This window comes from Puma concolor, chromosome D4, assembly GCF_028749965.1.
Source record: "Puma concolor isolate L17-30 chromosome D4, mPumCon1.1.hap2, whole genome shotgun sequence".
Lineage (NCBI taxonomy): Eukaryota > Metazoa > Chordata > Mammalia > Carnivora > Felidae > Puma > Puma concolor.
In genome coordinates, this window is record NC_141679.1 from 92,390,016 (window position 1) to 92,407,479 (window position 17,464).

Genomic DNA, 17,464 nt, shown 5'->3' on the forward strand with positions numbered 1-17,464 from the left:
GGCCCTGGGGGAGGAGCGGGGGGGGGGGGGGTCTGGCGGTGGCAGGGGGCACAGGGGTGGCGAGGGCGAGGGTGACAGTGGTGTGGCTGGGTCACCCACCCGGGGAGCGCTTCGGGAGGGCTGGGGATGTTTCCAGGCGGACAGGAAGGTGAGGACAACCTCACGGGGCATCTGAGGAGAGAGCTTCGTGGGGGGGGGGGGGGGGGGGGGGGACGAGAGTCTCTTGAACGTTCAGCCAATGACTCACGACCGAGCAGCTTGGGGATGGATGCAGAATGATGGGATGTTTGGGCAGCACAGATGGGGCCCCCACCTTGGCCGGGACCCCTGGGACCCGGAATGGGAGCTCTGCCCGCCCCCGGATGCCCCGGAGTCAAGGGGGCCTGGGACTTCCCAGTTCTGTTCTGGAAGCCAAAGACCACTGACCGCTCTCGTCCTCCCTGGCAAGGGGAAGCGCTCCGTTCCCCGCGAACCCTCCCCCACAGGCCGGAAGCCAGACACAAGATGTCTTCACACACACATCCCCCCCAGATAGGGCTCCCTGGGAGCAATGACTCCCCAGTCCAATTAAACAGAGGATGTTCCCGGGTGACTCGGGCCCCTGGAATCGTTTCAGGCCTGTGCTTCTCATTGCCAGCCCCATGCAAGCCCGGGGAAGCTGTGGGGGGAAGGGCAGCGAGCCTTCGGTCCCCCGCCCACGCCCTGCACCCCGAGTCCAGCACTCAGGGGCACGTCCATCCTGCCCACCGCGGCTGGGCCGCCTCACGAGCCCAACAGATTCAAGCGGCTCCAGGGGCACCGGGTGGAGAGGGCTGGCCCCCCGCCCCGGCAGGCCACAGGCCCCTGGGCATCAGAACCTTCCCCTCTCCTGTCCTGGCCGGCCCCTCACCCCCTGCATGGCTGTGGATGACCCGTTACTCTCCGGCCTCCGGCTAACCCCTTCCCCTCAGGACTGACGGCAGTCTGCTGGTCCGGGCCGTGCCCCGCGCCTCACATGTGGCTTCTCCTCCTTGCTCCGCTCCTGCTGAGTAGGTACGCTGTCACCCATTTCACAGACGAGGACACTGAGGCACCCAGAGCCTCAGACACAAAGTTTCCTCTTTGGACAACACTGTGTCTTTCCGAACCTATCTCCCCAGGCCTGATATGGGGCAAGGCCGGCCCTACCCGTGTTTTTGCCTTGACTGAGGATTAAAGGGACCCTGTGTGTGCCAGGAAGAAAGAGGGGGTGGGGGAGACACCCAGTGGGAGTCCCAGTGCTTCTGCTGGGACGGCAACAGGGGTGTCGTGTCTGTCCTGCTCGCGGCAGGGACGGCCCAGGTCCGTGCCCGACACAGGCCAGCCTCGGTCTCGGGCAGAAGGACCCAGCATGCCTGCCCTTGCTTCCAGCCTCCTCACTCACCCGGGCCACAGACTGTGGACTTGACCCCCGTCTTCTCCAGCACTGGGACGCGGTTGATGGCACCTTCGATGTGCTGGGTGAACACGTCCCAGTCCAGGTCAAAGAGGCCAAAGGCAAACTTGTCTGACACCTGGGGAGGCGGGTGGGGGGAGCCGCCCAGTGGGAGCCGAGCCCGGCCAGTCTCCCCTGGGTTGGGGGGGTGACAGGGCTGGGCCCCTCAGGTCTCCTGCACCAACCCATCAGTGGGGCCCATCCCCTCCCTTCCCCCATGCTGGCCCAGGCCCCCCAGCTCTGCGCTGGACTCTTGCAATGGCCTCCACCTGGTCACCCTGCTTTCCTACCCTCCTTTGACCTTCTCCTAAGTCAGACCATGCCCTCTCTTGGTCTCCAGCAGCCCTGTGGCTCCCCGTGACTCTGTGGCCCACTGAGGCCTACAAGGGCAGGCCCTGCCCCCGTCCACCACTGGCCCACGGCCACGCTGACCTTCCTTCAGTTCAAGGACAAGCTTGGCCAGACCTCGGGGCCTTCACCCCCGGTCTGAGGCAGCTCCTCACCGACCGTGCTCTCTCCAGGGGGGCTCTGCTCTGACATCACCTCCTCGGGGGGCCCTGCCTGACCACGGCACGAAGCATAGGCCTCCACTCTTACGAGGCTTGTTCCCAACCCGCTGGCTTCCTTCAGCACAGGTCACCGCTGCTTGTCTGTTTACTGTGGGTCTCCCCGGCCAAACACAGGCACCCCGGGACAGGGGCTTTCGTGCTGCTCTCCCTCTGTCCCCAGGAAGTAAAACAGAATCTGACCCAAGGTTGTCACTTAATCATTCGATGTCTGCATGAACCCAGGAGCGGGGGCGGCCCAGGCGTGCTCGAGGGGGCCGAGGGGGCCGCCCGACTTCCATGCAGCCCCAGAAGCTGCCGGGAGAGCCGCGGGGCCCGGACAGACGCCACTGCCGTGGGTCCGGGCTCAGGGTTGTTTGCTGTGGACACAGGGTTTTAACGTTTTTGTTGTCTTCCAAAGCTGTGATTTGACATCTCCACAGCCTGTAACTACTGCTGTTTGAGGCCAGCCCTCTCCCTGCCCCAGGTCTGGGTCTACCTGTGTGCCACGTTCAGAGAAAACCGAGTTGGCCCTTCTGGGGCCCAGGGACCTGCCATTTCTCAGGTGTGCACCCGAGGAGCTTCAGGAAGGTGGGCTTCCTGGAGGAAGGCTTCTCCACACGGAGACACAGCCCTGAACCACCCCCCTCCCCGATCCCTCTGTGTCTTACCTCCTCCCAGAAGATGGGGTTGGTCTCATAGCCACCCACAGACAAGGCATCTCCTTGGAGGCGGAGGTAGACAGAGGCATCGTGGTCGCGGACATTCGGCATGTTCTGGAAGGCAGAGCAGAGAGGCCTCAGGGTCAGCCAGGGCTGGGCCGTGGGTCTAGTACCTCCACCAGGGGGCACAGGCCCACGGTGGACTATGGTGCCTCCTTCTTGTAGGAGGGCAGAGTGGACCCGGGGTCTCAGGCTACACTGTGGACAAACCACCCCCGCTCAAGTCTCCCCTTCCCCAAACCCCATAAAACAGCAGCCATAAGGAGAGCGAGGCGGGAGGGATGAGGAATAGCCCACAACGCTAGGAGAGCCGCGGGGGGACAAGCGCACGCAGGAGAAAGGAACCAACGCTGGAGGGTGTGGAGCGGAGGCCACGCCCCAGCTCGGGTTCGGGGCGGGGAGACTGCACAAGTTGAGCCAGTGCCACCCTCCATCCCCTCCAATCCGTAGAGACCCAGCTTGTGGCAACCCAGCTCCCTCTGCAGGGGCCGACGGGCAGACTGCATGGTGTGTGTGCACACACGTGTGGATGTGAGAATGTGTGTATGCGTGTGCACATGTGTGAGTGGGAGACAAAGAGAATGTGTGTGAACGGGAAGACAGGCCAGGGTCTCTTCAAAGCAGTGGGCCCAGATCCCCTCCGTCCTCCCCAGCTAAGGCCCGGCCTGGGGACAGCCCCACGGGCTGGAGGAGTGAGTCTCCAGGTTCTGGGTGGTGAGGAGTGGGCTCTTGTTCCCCCTCGACAGCAGCCCAGGGACCCTACTGTGGAGACACGAAGTGGCCCGTGGAAGGCTCCAGATGCTGACACCAGGGCCGCTCGCCAAAAAGGATGGCTCACCCTCACCCCCTGTGAGATGCCCTCCCTCTCCAAGCTTCCAGTCGGCCTGTGGACTTAAAAGTGAAACCGGGGACTTCGGAGCTGTGACAAGACTGGGTCCGTGAAATAAGGTGCCATGGAAAAGGAACAATCCCTGATCAAGAAAGAGGTCTTGAAACAGGAGATGATCATCAAAATGAAAAATGCAACAGGCGGGTTGGATAAGACCATCTTCCATATAGGAAGCTAAACAAGATGAAGAAATGGAAATCAGGAAAGGAAAAAATAAGGAAATCACGAGGTCAACCCTAAAGGTCCAACATCCACCTTATCGGGGGTTCCAGAAAGACAAACAGAGGAAATGGAGTAGAGGAACATCAGAGCAATGAACCTGGACAACTTCTCAGATTGAAAGTCATGAATCTCCATATTAAAGGAGTCCTATCACGCCCCATGAACGGACAGGCTGGCACCGAGGCATGCTGGGGTGAAACATGGGAATAGCATCCTGGAGGCTGAAGGACCTGGAGCGGAGTCTCCAAAATTCCACAATTTTATTTTATTATTTAAAAAAAATTTTTTTTAACGTTTATTTGTTTTTGAGACAGAGAGAGACAGAGCATGAACGGGGGAGGGGAAGAGAAAGAGGGAGACACAGAATCCAAAGCAGGCTCCGGGCTCCGAGCTGTCAGCACAGAGCCCGATGCGGGGCTTGAACTCACAAACTGTGAGATCACGACCTGAGCTGAGGTCTGGTGCTTAACCGACTGAGCCACCCAGGTGCCCTATCCACAGACAATTTTAGATGGAGAATTCTAGACCCCGTCAATCCCTCAATCAAGTGTCCGGAAAGAATAAGGATTATTTCAGACATGGATGAACACGAAAACATTTTACTTCCCATATGCCCCTTCTCAGTAAGCAACCAGAGCGCATGCACATCAAGGATCCAAACAGAAGAGGCGTGAAGACGGCCCCAGGGTCAGAGCTGAGCAGAGGCCAAGAGGCAGGCAGCCCAGAAAAGAGCCACTCAGAAGAGCAGAAGGCTTCCTCCGGGGCGGGGAGAATGGGACATAGAGACCGTATGTGATTTCTCTGGTGTGCACGAGTTGTGCAGAACATACTATTGAGAGCTAGTTGACAGACATGTTGAAATGTTGGGGGGGGGGTGGAAATGTGACAGTTACGAACATACATGCAAATAACCTCAACAAAATACCAGCCAACTGAACCCAGAAGCATACAAGAGGAGTGTATGCCATGACCTAATGGGGGTTATCCCAGGAATGCAAGGTTGGCTTGACATCTGAAAATAAATCCTTGTGATACACCATAGCAACAGACTAAAGGATGAAAACCAATCATTTCAATAGATGCAGAAAAAGGATTTCCAACATCCTTCATGACAAAAACACTCAGCAATCTAGAAATAGGAGGGAACTTCCTGACAAAGGGTATCTAAGACACACCCACAGCTAAAACATACTTATTTTCAGCTCTTCCTTTAAGGTTAGCCTAATGATAGGTCTACCTCACCACTTCTACTCAGCATCATATCGGAGGTTCTAGCTGAGGCAGCAATTAGACAAGAAAAAATAATGAGAGGCATTAACATTGGAAGAAGGAGCAAAACTTTCTTGTTGCAGATGACGTGATCTTACATATAGAAACCCCTAAGGAACCCACTAAAAAACTGTTACAACTAACAAAATAGTTCAATAAGGTGGCAGGATACAAGATCAATGCGTAACAGACAAAAATTATTGTATTTCTTCACTTCACTAATGATGAGCAAAAAAAAAAAAAAAATGAAATTAAGAAAATGATTCCACCTACGTCATCAAAAAGAATTTAAAAATACCCACAAATTCAACAAACGAAGTGCAAAACTTGTACTCTGAAAACTCAGCAATATTTTTGAAAGAAATTAAAGGAGGCCTGAACGAGTGGAAAGACATCCCATGATTACAAAATGAAGACTTAATATTGCTAAGATGATGTGCTCTCCAAACAGATCCAGATTCAACATGATCACCGTTAAAATCGCAGCGGGCTTCTTGGCAGAAATTGACAAACTGATCCTAAAATTCATATGGAAATGCAAGGGACCCAGAATAGTTAAAACCATCTTGAAAAAGAAGGACCAAGCTGGGAGACTCATGCTTCCTGATTTCAAAACTCACTACAAGACCATTGTAATCAAGACACTAACACAAGGATACGCATATAGATCACAAATGGGGATGAGAGTCCAGAAATAAACCCACACGTTTATGGTCACTGCTTTTCCACAAGGATGCCAAGGCCACGTGAGGAGGAAGCCACGGTCGTCAACACGTGGTGCCCGTGCAGCTGGACAGCCACACGCAGAGAAGGAGGCTGGGCCCCTACCTCACACCACACACGAACCATAGTCAAAGTGGGTCCTAGACCTAAGAGTAAGAGCTAAACTATACGATTCTTAGAAGAAAACACGGGAGTAAGTCTTTGTGGTCTTGGGTTAGGAAATGCCTTCTGAAATATGACCCCAGAAGCACAAGCAACAAAAGAAACAATCCGTAAGTTGGATTTCACCAAAATCAAGCCCTTTTGTGCTGCCAACAACACCATCAAGAAAGGGAAAAGACAACCCACAGAATGGGAGGAAGTATCTGGAAGGCATAAATCTGATAAGAGACTTGTATCCAGCATATAACAGGAACTCTTATAACTCAATACAAAGACCAGTAACCCAATTTAAATGAGCAAGGTGTCTGAATAGACATTTCTCCAAAGAAGATGCACGAATGGCCAGTAAGCACATGGGAAGACGCTCACCATCATTAGCCAGTAGGGAAATGCAGCTCGAAACCCCAGTGAGATCCCACCTCACACCCACTAGGATGGCTGGGATCAAAGAGAGAGAATCACCAGTGGTGGCGAGGACTTGGAGAAGTCACAACCCTCACCCACTGTGCGTGGGAACGTAAAACAGTGCATGTGCTTTGAAAACAATCTGACAGTTCCTCAAACAGTTAAACATAGAGTTACTATGTGACTCAGCAATTCCACTCCATGATATCTACTCAAGAGAAATGAACACATATGTCAACACAAAAACATGTTCATGAGTGTTCATAGCAGCATTATTCATAACAGCCAAAAAGTGGAAACAACTCAAATGTCCGTCAACAGATGACTGGACAAATAAAAGGTGGTCTAGGATAGAATATTAGTTAGCCATTGAAAGGAATGAAATTCTGATATATGCGCCACATGGATGAACTTTGAAAATGTCATACTGAGTGAAAGAAGTCAGACGCAAAAGGTCATATATGGTATGATTTCATTTTATTAAATGTCCAGAATAGGAAAATCTATAGAGATAGAAATCAGATTAGTGATTATCTAAGACTGAGGGTTGGGTGGGAAATGGGGAGTGACTGAAAATGGGTATGGGGTTTGGGGGGATGAAGGTAATGTTGATAGATAGATAGATAGATAGAATTAGTGACAGTTACATAGAAAACTGAGCAACTGGAAAACAATAACTCCAGGAAACACAAAAGTCAGACACTATTTTGCTCAGGAGTTAACAATATTTACATTGTCATTATATTGCGAACACTGCCTAGTCATTTCACCAAAAACAAACCAAAATCACTTTAGAAAGTGACCAAGAGTCAGGAGACGCCACATCCCCTGCTGCTCTTTGGCTCTGGAGGAGCTGCCTTCCCTCATGGACCACTTACCCTGGAGACGGGCACATGATGTGGGACTCCTCTGCCCCGTCTCCACGCAGAGACCAAAAGGGATAACCTGGTGGATGCCCCTCCCTCCCACTCCAGTCTCCTAGTTAGCTGGACAACTAGGAGGACTGTTGTCGAAGACAACAGTCGAAGGACTGTTGTCAAGAACGTGTAAGAAGTTCTCCGTAACGGAGCACTTCGGAAACAGTAATCATCATATCATTACTTCCATTGTCACTACCACTCTACAAGCGAAACAGAAACTCTGGAGCTCCATAGAGCAGGACAGTGGGGACACCTGGTGGCCAGGGAAGTCCCAGACTTTTGCTCCAGCAGGATCAGTGTCCCCAGCTCCTGGCCCCAGCACACTGAGCTGCCTTGAGTGCCCAGCACATGCTCAGTTCAGCCCCAAGGCGTCCTCTGGGCACTCTCACTGCCATCTCCACGCAGAAGCCCCCCCCCCCCCCAGGTATGACCCCGTCCCACTGATGTCTCTGCCTCCGGACCTCAGCCCACTCCCTTGCATTATTTCTCCTGCCCCCCATCCATCCAAAACCTGTTGGCCACTTCCTCTGGGAAGCCTTCCGGATTGTTCCAGCTTTCCCTAATCTCTTCTTCTGAAGCACCAGCTGGCCAGACCCCTCTGTGCCCCCTTGGTCCTGGTCATCGTCATCCTCACCATCGGCTACAGGCCAAGCACCGTGTTTGGCCCTTCACCTCGCGCAGCCCTGTGCAATCCATATGGTTATCAGTTGTTTTGCAGAAAAGGAAACTGAGGCCCACCCAGCACTATGACTTTCCTGGCTGCATTATTGGGGGCTGAAATGCAGCCCCCGAGCCTGGTGCCCAAGCAGAATAGCTTCTGCAGAAGCGGGCAGAGGTTGGTGGGAAAGCCAGACCAGCAGAGAGCACTGGGCACTCTGTTTGTCAGCCACAGACACCAGGCCCAGAGAGGGAAGGCGCCAGGTCATAGAGGAGCTGGGGGCAGTGCTTGGCCTGGACTCAGCCCTGGGTCAGACCCTCAGGGGTGCCCAGGGTAGCACAGCCCTGTGGCCACCCAAGGAGAGTGATCCCTCCCCGGGACACAGCCCCTGTCCTGCCCACAGGCTGTCCCCAGCTTTCCCCAGCTGTAGTCTGAGCCCACGGTGGCCTGAGGGCGACCCCTGGCGGCACCCGGGGAGCCCTCCCCACAGAATCAGGGAGCACGTGGCACAGAGCAGCCCTTTGGAGGCCTCGGTGGCATCACATTAAAGTCATTCACGAACAGGAGCAGGGGCAGGAGTGGTGGGGAGGCCACCTAGCAGCCAGCCACTGACGAGGGAAGCCAGGCTCTTCCAGGGCAGAGAGGAGGCTCCAAGACCCTCTTTGCGGGGTCCCACCTCCCACTCTCCCACCACCACCGTCGGGCCCCTCTCTGAACTGCCTGTGGGTCCCGCACCGCCCTCCTCCTGCCCTCTTCCTGCACTCCCTCCCTGGGCTGGGAGTCCGGGAAGAAGCCCTGTGCCGGCCTCCTCAGAGCCCTGCCCCACCACTGCCATTGCGCCCCCATCAGCCTGCTCCGAATTTGCTCCTTTGCCTGTCCGCACCTCCCCCCAGCTTCACCCAGACAAGAACTGGGTCCTTCTCTCCGTCACGTCACAGCCCTGGTTTCTAGGATAGGGCCTGAGACGCTGCAATGTTTGCGGGATGTGAGCAGGGTGAAGGAGGGAGGGTTACATCGAATGGGAGGTAAATGGGTTAATAAACAGATGGATGATGAGGGAGGGAGGGAGAGATGAAGGGGTAGAAGGACGGTGGGCTGGAGGGCGGGAGTGAGGGAGGGGTGGAGGGGTGAAAGGAGGGAGGGGCAAAAGGAAGGGGAGGGGTGGAGGGGTGGAGGAAGGGAGGGGCAGAGGGAGGGGGAGGGGGAGGGGTGGAGGGAGAGGGGGGCGAAGGGAGGGGGGTGGGGTGGAGGGGTAGGATGGAGAGCTGGAGGGTGGAGGGCTGGAGGTTGGAGGGCTGGAGGGAGGGGTGGAGGGGTGGAGGGCGGGAGGGAGGGGTGGAGGGGTGGAGGGATGGAGGGAGGGGTGGAGGGGCGGAGGGAGGGAGGGAGGGGCAGAGGGAGGGGGAGGGGTGGAGGGAGAGGGGGGCGAAGGGAGGGGGGTGGGGTGGAGGGGTAGGATGGAGGGCTGGAGGTTGGAGGGCTGGAGGGAGGGGTGGAGGGGTGGAGGGGTGGAGGGAGGGAGGGAGGGGTGGAGGGGTGGAGGGAGGGGTGGAGGGGCGGAGGGAGGGAGGGAGGGGTGGATGGGTGGAGGGAGGGAGGGAGGGGTGGAGGGAGGGAGGGAGGGGTGGAGGGGTGGAGGGAGGGAGGGAGGGGTGGAGGGAGGGAGGGAGGGGTGGAGGGAGGGAGGGAGGGATGGAGGGGGGAGGGAAGGGTGGAGGGGTGGAGGGAGGGAGGGAGGGGTGGAGGGGTGGAGGGAGGGGTGGAGGGGTGGAGGGAGGGAGGGAGGGGTGGAGGGATGGAGGGAGGGGTGGAGGGAGGGAGGGAGGGGTGGAGGGGTGGAGGGCTGGAGGGAGGCGTGGAGGGGTGGAGGGCTGGAGGGAGGGGTGGAGGGAGGGAGGGAGGGGTGGAGGGGTGGAGGGAGGGAGGGAGGGGTGGAGGGGTGTAGGGAGGGGTGGAGGGGTGGAGGGAGGGAGGGAGGGGTGGAGGGCTGGAGGGAGGGGTGGAGGGGTGGAGGGCTGGAGGGAGGGGTGGAGGGGTGGAGGGAGGGAGGGAGGGGTGGAGGAGGGGAGGGAGGGAGCGGAGAAAGGGAGGGGGGAGGGATGAAGGTGTAGAAAGATGAAGGGCTGGAGGGTGGAGGGCTGGAGGGTGGAGGGCTGGAGGGAGTGGTGGAGGGGTGGAGGGAGGGAGGGAGGGGTGGAGGGGTGGAGGGAGGGGTGGAGGGGTGGAGGGAGGGAGCGGAGCAAGGGAGGGGGGAGGGATGAAGGTGTAGAAATATGGAGGGCTGGAGGGTGGAGGGCTGGAGGGTGGATGGAGGGGTGGAAGGAGGGGTGAAGGGGTGGAGGGAGGGAGAGGCGAAGGAGGGGGGAGGGATGAAGGGGTGAAGGACGGAGGGCTGGAGGGGTGGAGGGGTCTCCCTTGGGGAGGACCTGAGGGTGGGGAATCCGTGCCAGGACTGGCACCCGGGGCATATCTGGGGGACGCAGACACACGGGGGTCCCCCGAAGAGCTACCTGGGGCACAGAACATGGCAAAGCACTGACTGACTGCACCAGGCAGGACAACCATGGGCGTCAGTGCGGAGCTCTGCCCCGAGGGTCAAGGGGGTCAGCACCAGCAGGGTCACACCCGTGTTACTTCATTTAACCGTCACCCCTTCCAAACACCCGGGGTTATGATGCCCATTTCACAGATGAGGTGGCTGAGGCTCAGGGTGGCGAGCCCCCTGCCAAGTGCTAGGGCTCAGAGCCAGGTCCCTGCGCCTCCCACAGTCTATGTACCTGGATCCCCTCAATGCGCTCGGTGACGACGTAGGCATGGTGCATGGCCACCAGCGGGACCTTGACTCCGGCCATCCGGCCCACAGCGCTGGCCCACACTCCTGCGGGCAGAGCAGGGATAGGTCAGCACTGCTGTGCCTGGAGAGGCGGCCGGCCAGGTGGGGTGGGGCGCCTGTGCAGGCACCTCTGTCCCGGGGCGATTCCTCTACATCACACCCAGGCCCCTCCCTGCCCCCCCCCCCCCCCAGAGAAAGGCCCGGCTGAGGGAGCAGCCAGCGTGGCCACCCGAGAGCCAGGGGACAGTCCTGCTCACCTGCACAATTGACCACGCAGGGCGTCTGGATGGAGCCGTGCTCTGTCTCCACGGCTGCGACCCGCCGCACCCCGAAGTCATCGGTCCGCACACGGATGCCGGTCACGGGGCAGTTCTCGATGATCTGGGGGCGAGAGGGGCTGCTTCCAGAGCCATGCAGGGCTCCCCGAGGGTGCTGATCACCCCTGATGTCCCCCCGCCTCGCCTGGACGGGACCTGGGGCACCATCGGGGAAGTGGGGAGACCATGGCGCTGGAAACTAGCCCCAGGAGCTCCTTGACTTAGGGAACTTGATCCCAGACCCGGGGCTCTTTCTCACAAAGTGGCTTTTAAAAAGCAAGGCTCGAGTCGCTAACGGGTGTCTGTGGTCTAGTCCTTCGGTAAAAAGGTCACCGATCAGTGTGGCTTGCTTCCACGTTGTATACAAGTGTATCTTCCTAAACACGTATTTGGGGTCAAACTAAAATCTCAACATTTTTTCCCTCTGGGTGATTTTCATTTCTTCTCTTTTGCTTTTCTGTCCTTTCCAATAAGTTCTACAACTCTGTGTTTATCTCATAAAAGACGAGAAACACAAGAAGAGATCCGGAGAGGACTCCCTTGTCTAGCACGGCCAGAGCCTCGGGGAAGGAAGGAAGGCTGACATCCCCCGAGGCACCGCCCACCTTTGCAGGGGCAGATCAAAAGTCTCAGAGAGGCTGTCCCCGGCCCAAGGTCACACAGCAGAGAGAATGGCACCTGTTTCCTTTCCTTGGGCTCTTGGGGTTCCTGGGGCCAGGAGCGGGGGGCACAGGGCCAGGCGGCCTTTGGTACCTGGGCTCCCCGGGCAGCAGCAGCCCTGGTGAGGGCGGTACACGTGCCGGCCGGGTCCATCGTACCGTCATGCGGCACATACAGGGTCCCATACAGGTCGTCCACGTTCATCAGCGGGTACAGTGCCTTCGTCTCGGCCGGGCTTAGCACGTGGGACTCCACGCCATACGCCTTGCCCAACTAGAGGGACCCAAAGGCAGGTAAGTCAGTCCTCGGGGAGCATAGATATCCTCTGGGCCTCCGAGCTGCAGCTCCAACCTTGCCTCCTCCAGGAAGTTCCCCTGGGGACATGGGGTGATAATGGCTTATGTGGTTGACACCCCTAACGGGCTCAGACCAGTCTCTGGTGAGGAAGGGGCTTCTTACAGAAACAAACATTTTGGGCTTGAGGACCAGATTCCCCGGTCGGACCAGCTCCCAGGAGGCCAACCCGATCCTGGGTCCCAGGTCCCTGGCTTAGCAGGACTGGCCACACCGGCACATTTGATTGGCCCCCGGGCAGCCAATCAAGTGTCCCCAGGTATCACAAGGGGACAGGCCCCACCCAACTAGAAAGAAGCTGAGCCAATTGGGTTCTCTGTCTCAGAATGAAAGTGGCTGAGGCTTCAGGGAGCTGCTGGGAACTTGGGCTAGAAGGTTGGGGCTGGGGCTGGGGCTTTCTTTGGAGGCCTCGGTCCCAGCTGAGGAGCGAGCCCAGGGGCAGGATGAGGCCGAATGGGGCCAGCGCCTCTGCCCAGGAACCCACACCTGCCCTGGTGAAGCCAGCTGCCCCTGCCTGCAGCCTGGGGTCCCAGGGGACTCAGCATCCCTGTGACAATGAGCCCCTGCTGGCCACACTGCTCACTGCGCCCTGAGCGGGCATTCGGTCGGTGCTCTATAAGGGGACAGATGGCGGGAGAAGCCGGCCTCACCCATGTCCCCACCTCAATACGAGGCTCTTCAGCAGCATAAAGCTTTCTCTTTGTCGGGGACGCCTCCTGGTGAATGCGACCTCCTACTGATCCTGCCTCCCCTGAGCACAGCCCGGTGACGGTAACAGCTCCACTGTGGGGCCTCCCCTGTGTCCGGGGCTCGGCGACCGTGCTCCACAACACGGTCCCATTTTGAAGGCGAGCATGCCAAGGCTCGCCTGTCCCAGGTGGCCCGCCAGCAAGGGCTTCTTCCCTGAGCCATGCTGTCCCGTTCCCCCCCCCCCCCCAGTGCCACGCCCGAGCTCCCACCCACCGACATGAGCCTTTTGTACTCATCCAGACGCTGCCGGTTGGATGCTATGAACAGGCCCCCATTCTGGATCCAGCCCGTGTGCAGCCCCGTCTCCTCCTCCAGGTCGTGGCTCACCACACGCCGGGTGTGGGCCAGAAGCTCCACCTCCACATCGCTGGGCCGAAGCTGCCACAGCAGGCCTGGCCGGGAAGGGGCAGGGCACCATCAGTTCCCGGCAAGACAGTGGGGCACCCCTTCCTCCCTCCCGGCAGGCCCCGGGCTCCCAAAGAACAGGCGGCGGGCCTGGGTCTTCCTCTGAAGGCCATGGGGGACTTGGAGAGGCAGATGAGCAAGAAATCACAGCGCCGGGCGCCTGGGGGGCTCGGTCGGTTAAGCATCCGACTGGGGCTCAGGTCACGATCTCGTGGTTCGTGAGGTCGAGCCCCACCTTGAGCCCCACATCGGGCTCTGTGCTGACAGGGAGAGGCCTTCCTGGGATTCTCTCTCTTTCTCTCCGCCCCCACCCCACCACCACTGTGCATGCTCCCTATCTCTCTCTCTCTCTCTCTCTCTCTCTCTAAGAATAAATAAAATTTAAAAACAAATCACAGGGTCCAAGATGATTTGGGGACCGGGCTCCTGGCCCCTGGGCACCTCAGATTGTGGCACTATCGAAGGTCCTATTTACGAACACTTTCTGCGTGCCAAGCCCAGGGCTCAGCCTGTCACAGGCTGACACAACAGCCCCCTGGGGTCAGCATGATTAGTTTACGGTGACATTAAATGGCACCAAACAGTTCCACTCTCGGGACAGCAGAGCAGGTGACGATGGGGCCAGGACCCCGACCCAGGACCGAGAAGCCCAGGTGCAGGCTGTCGAGCAGCAAAGCTGATCCATTCAGAGCAGAGTGTGGGGCGTGGGTGGCCAGGGCTGAGGCCGGTCTCACAGCGACGGGACGGTGGGAAGGCAGAGGCAGCGGTGTGCAGGCCTGAGCGCGAGGCCCGGACTGCTTCCCAACTCCACGTCCAGTGACCTCACGCTGGCAGCATGACGTTAGCCAAGGTGGGGGTGTTTACCCCCCAGAAACTGGCAAACTTAACCCAGGACCCGGGGTTAAGGCAGAGGGTCGGCTGCGTGCATACCGTAGGCGCTTCATGCGTGCCCACTGGTTAGCTAGCAGGTTGAGACTCACGGACGCACCTGGTGCCCACGGAGGACACCGCTCGGCATCACCCCGATGGCTCCTTCCCCGTCTGTGCTCTAGACCCGCCGGAGGACCCCCCTCATCCACGGTGGCTCTGTCTGGGGAGGGGTGTCCGCTCTCGGAACAGACAGCTGTCTGGGCCCCCAGCTCCGGTGGCAGCCCCGCTCCCTCCTCCCCACCTCTGCTCTTCAGAGACGTGGGGGGCCAGGAGGGCCCCCCCACCTTCGGGTGAACCCGCGTCTTCCTTGTCCCTCCTCCTCCAGCGCGGCTGCTTCGGGTTGCCAACCCGGAATCAGCCCCTTCCAGCACCCCCTGCCCCGGCCCCTACCTGCCGTGTGCCAGGTGGTCCCGGAGGTCAGCCGCTCCCGCTCCAGCAGCACTGCCCCGCTCACGCCCAGCTTGGCCAGGTGGTACAGGGTCTGGCAGCCCAAGCTGCCCCCGCCGATGACCACCACGTGGGCTGTGCTGGGCAGGGGCTGGCTTGGGCCCCGGGCCACCGTCGAGGGGCCCTGGGGGTCCTTCAGGGTCCGCCGGTACGGCACGCTCTTCTCGGCGGTGGGGCCGGCCTGGCCTGTCAGGGCGCGCAGCCCCAGGCCCCGCGTCCGGCTCCAGCGAGGGCATGTGGCGGCCACACGCAGGGCTCTGCTCAGCGAGGCCATGGGGACTCCAGACTCCGCACCACAGGGAGCTGGGGAGAGAGCCAGGGCTGGCTGGGGCGTGGAGGGGTGGGGGCGGCACCAGGTGATACCCGGGGCGGGGGGGACAGCCTCCCATACCCTCCAGGCCCTCCTTCCTCCGCCTCCCCGGGGCCCCGAGTGCACCTGCAGCCCAGTGCTCAGGGACTGAGGGCCTGTGGGCATTGGCGAGCCCAGGGCGACCGTGGTGGGAGGCAGGAGGTCCCTGCCAGCCCAGGGGCGGGCTGCTGGAGTAGGTCATCGAGGGGACATGACTGCAGGTTGACCCACGAGCTGGACCCAGGCAGTCAGAGGCCCCTCACCCCCTCCCCCATCCCGGGAATGTACATTCTGCCCCCATTCCCACAACGGGAGCCGTTTTCAGGAACGAAGGCTCGAGGGAGCAAAGCGTCGCTGAGACCCTCTGGACAGTTCGAGTGACTGAGCCCCGTAAGGCCGCTGTAGAAACTCAGATCTGGCAGGTGGGTGCAGAGACCCACTGTCTCCCGGCCCCGAGACGGGCCTCGTGGCGAGGCCCCTTGCTTGCTAACCCTGCCACCTGCCACCGACAGTGGCCTGCTTCTGTCCGTCCCTCCTCGCCCTCCGTGGACGGACATGGACAGTGAACCGGGCTGTGACAGAGCACCGGCCCTGGGCTGGGGGATGGGGGGTGTCAGGGGCACAGGGGAGGTGGGGAGCAGGGGGCCGATAGGAGACCTGGGGAAGTAGGGTCACCGGTGAGGGAGGGCAGGGAGGGGGGAGGGGACCTGAGCGCTGAGGACAAGCAGGAGCTCTGGTGTCAGGGGGATCCAGGACCCAGAGAGATGACCTCCAGAGGGGGAGAGGCAGGCTGCAGGGGGAGGGGGCTCAGGACACGGGGCAGAGTATCTTCCTGAGCACCGCGCCCCACGTCCCACAGGTCTGCAGGAAGAGCCCCCGGCACGGCGGTGTGGTAATGGGACAGGTTTGGCAGTGGGGGGGAGACCGAGGGAGGTGTCAGTCCCCAGAGGGCCTGGGGCAGGGGCCATGGTGAAGGAGTCACCTGGGCACACAGACGGGAGCGTGGGGGTGGGGGGTGGGGGGAGGGGAAGCCCCCTCCCTGCCCCTCTGCCTCCTCCTCGGCGTCCCCCAGGGGCCTTCAGGGCTCACCTCAAATCCCTCCTCCTTCAGGAAGCCCTCGCAACCAGAAAAGTCACATAATTACAAGAACACGACAGGAGGCCCACCTCCTAAGGAGCGAAGGGGCCAAGAGGTGTCTCCCTGGGGGTGTATCCTGCCCACCACGGGGAGGACAGGACTGCTGGGAGGGGCCTCCCGGGCCCCCTTCTGGGGTCAGTAGGACAAGCAAGAGGGATTTAGTCGTGAATGTGAGGTGCACGGGTGCCATCTACAGTCATAGTCATGACTGATATTTATGACCTGGTTAATTTAATTTAGAAAGTCGACCTCTGGGGCGCTTGGGTGGCTCAGTCGGTTGAGCGTCAGGCTTCAACTCAGGTCATGATCTTGTGGTTTGTGAGTTCGAGCCCCGTGTCAGGCTCTGTGCTGACAGCTCGCAGCCTGGAGCCTGCTTTGGATTCTGTGTCTCCTCCTCTCTCTGCCCCTCCCATCCTCATGCTCTGTCTCTCTCTGTCTCTCAATAATAAGTAAACATTAAAACTTAAAAATAAATAAATAACAAATAAATAAAATAAAAAGTAGACCTGTTTCCAAGAGTGTGCCAGGTGCCAAACTTCCTCCTTCAGCAATCGAGAAATGCTCTCAGGTCGGTATGACTGCTGTCCCCATTTACAGGGGAGGAGAGCAAGGTGCTGGAAGGCTGTCTAAGGTGGCCAAGGTCACAGGGCGGCCGAGTGGCCGAGCACAGCCCAGGCCTGCAGGCTCTCCCGGGACCTGGTCTGGGGGAGGGGAGCCTCGCTGCCACACCTCAACAGTGGGCACGCGGGTGAGGGGCCCAGCTCTCCGGCTGCTCAGGGCTGCCCGGGCGCCCCACCCCCCCAGCGGGGTGGGGGCGACAAGGCATCTCAGTCCCTCTGCCCCCCAGTCTAAAGGCCCACCTGCCTCCTGCCCACAGAGGGGCTCCCCGGGCACATATCTGAACTTACCTTCTGTCTTCAAAGTGCCCTAATCTTCCAGGAACCCCCAACAGCGGCGCCCTGCCAGTGGAAAGTCGGCGTCACGTGGCTGTGGGGCACGTTCAAGGCTGGGTATCCGCCCCCGCGCCCGCTTCCCCGCTCCCGTCCTGCCAGCTCAAGTGCCTCCCGCCCCGGGGGCCGCCACGTGCCCCCTCCCCACCCTCCGGTGACCCGCGGGGACTCCCGGGGGGCGGGGACGGGGCCTGGGGCTCTCCCAGTGCCGCGGGGCCGCCGGTGCTCCCCCCACCCGAAGCAGCTGCTTCGACGTGAACTCGCTCTCCGGCCCCGCTGACCCTCTCCCGCCCGGTCGGCAGCGTGGCCCGTGTGTTCCCCGGGGTGAGGGCGCGGGGCAGCCCAGGGCGCGGGGGCATTAGGA

General features: G+C 59.7%; 1 protein-coding gene across 5 annotated transcripts in view; it reads right to left on the bottom strand.

Annotated features, from left to right (window-relative positions):
• Positions 1–17,464, bottom strand: part of SARDH (sarcosine dehydrogenase) — a 63,282-nt gene that overhangs the window by 44,487 nt on the left and 1,331 nt on the right. For 4 of the 5 annotated variants that reach the window (XM_086684414.1, XM_086684413.1, XM_086684416.1 and 1 more), the window contains 8 exons: positions 17,059–17,109; positions 14,608–14,967; positions 13,096–13,274; positions 11,872–12,051; positions 11,059–11,182; positions 10,746–10,846; positions 2,670–2,774; positions 1,403–1,532 (listed from right to left, as the gene is read on the bottom strand). In XM_086684414.1, coding sequence (XP_086540540.1) covers positions 1,403–1,532; positions 2,670–2,774; positions 10,746–10,846; positions 11,059–11,182; positions 11,872–12,051; positions 13,096–13,274; positions 14,608–14,938 — 1,150 coding nt within the window. In that variant the 5' untranslated portion in view covers positions 14,939–14,967; positions 17,059–17,109. Of the gene's footprint in view, positions 1–1,402; positions 1,533–2,669; positions 2,775–10,745; positions 10,847–11,058; positions 11,183–11,871; positions 12,052–13,095; positions 13,275–14,607; positions 14,968–16,656; positions 16,852–17,058; positions 17,110–17,464 lie in introns of all 5 variants that reach the window. The other variant, XM_086684415.1, reaches the window with a different exon arrangement.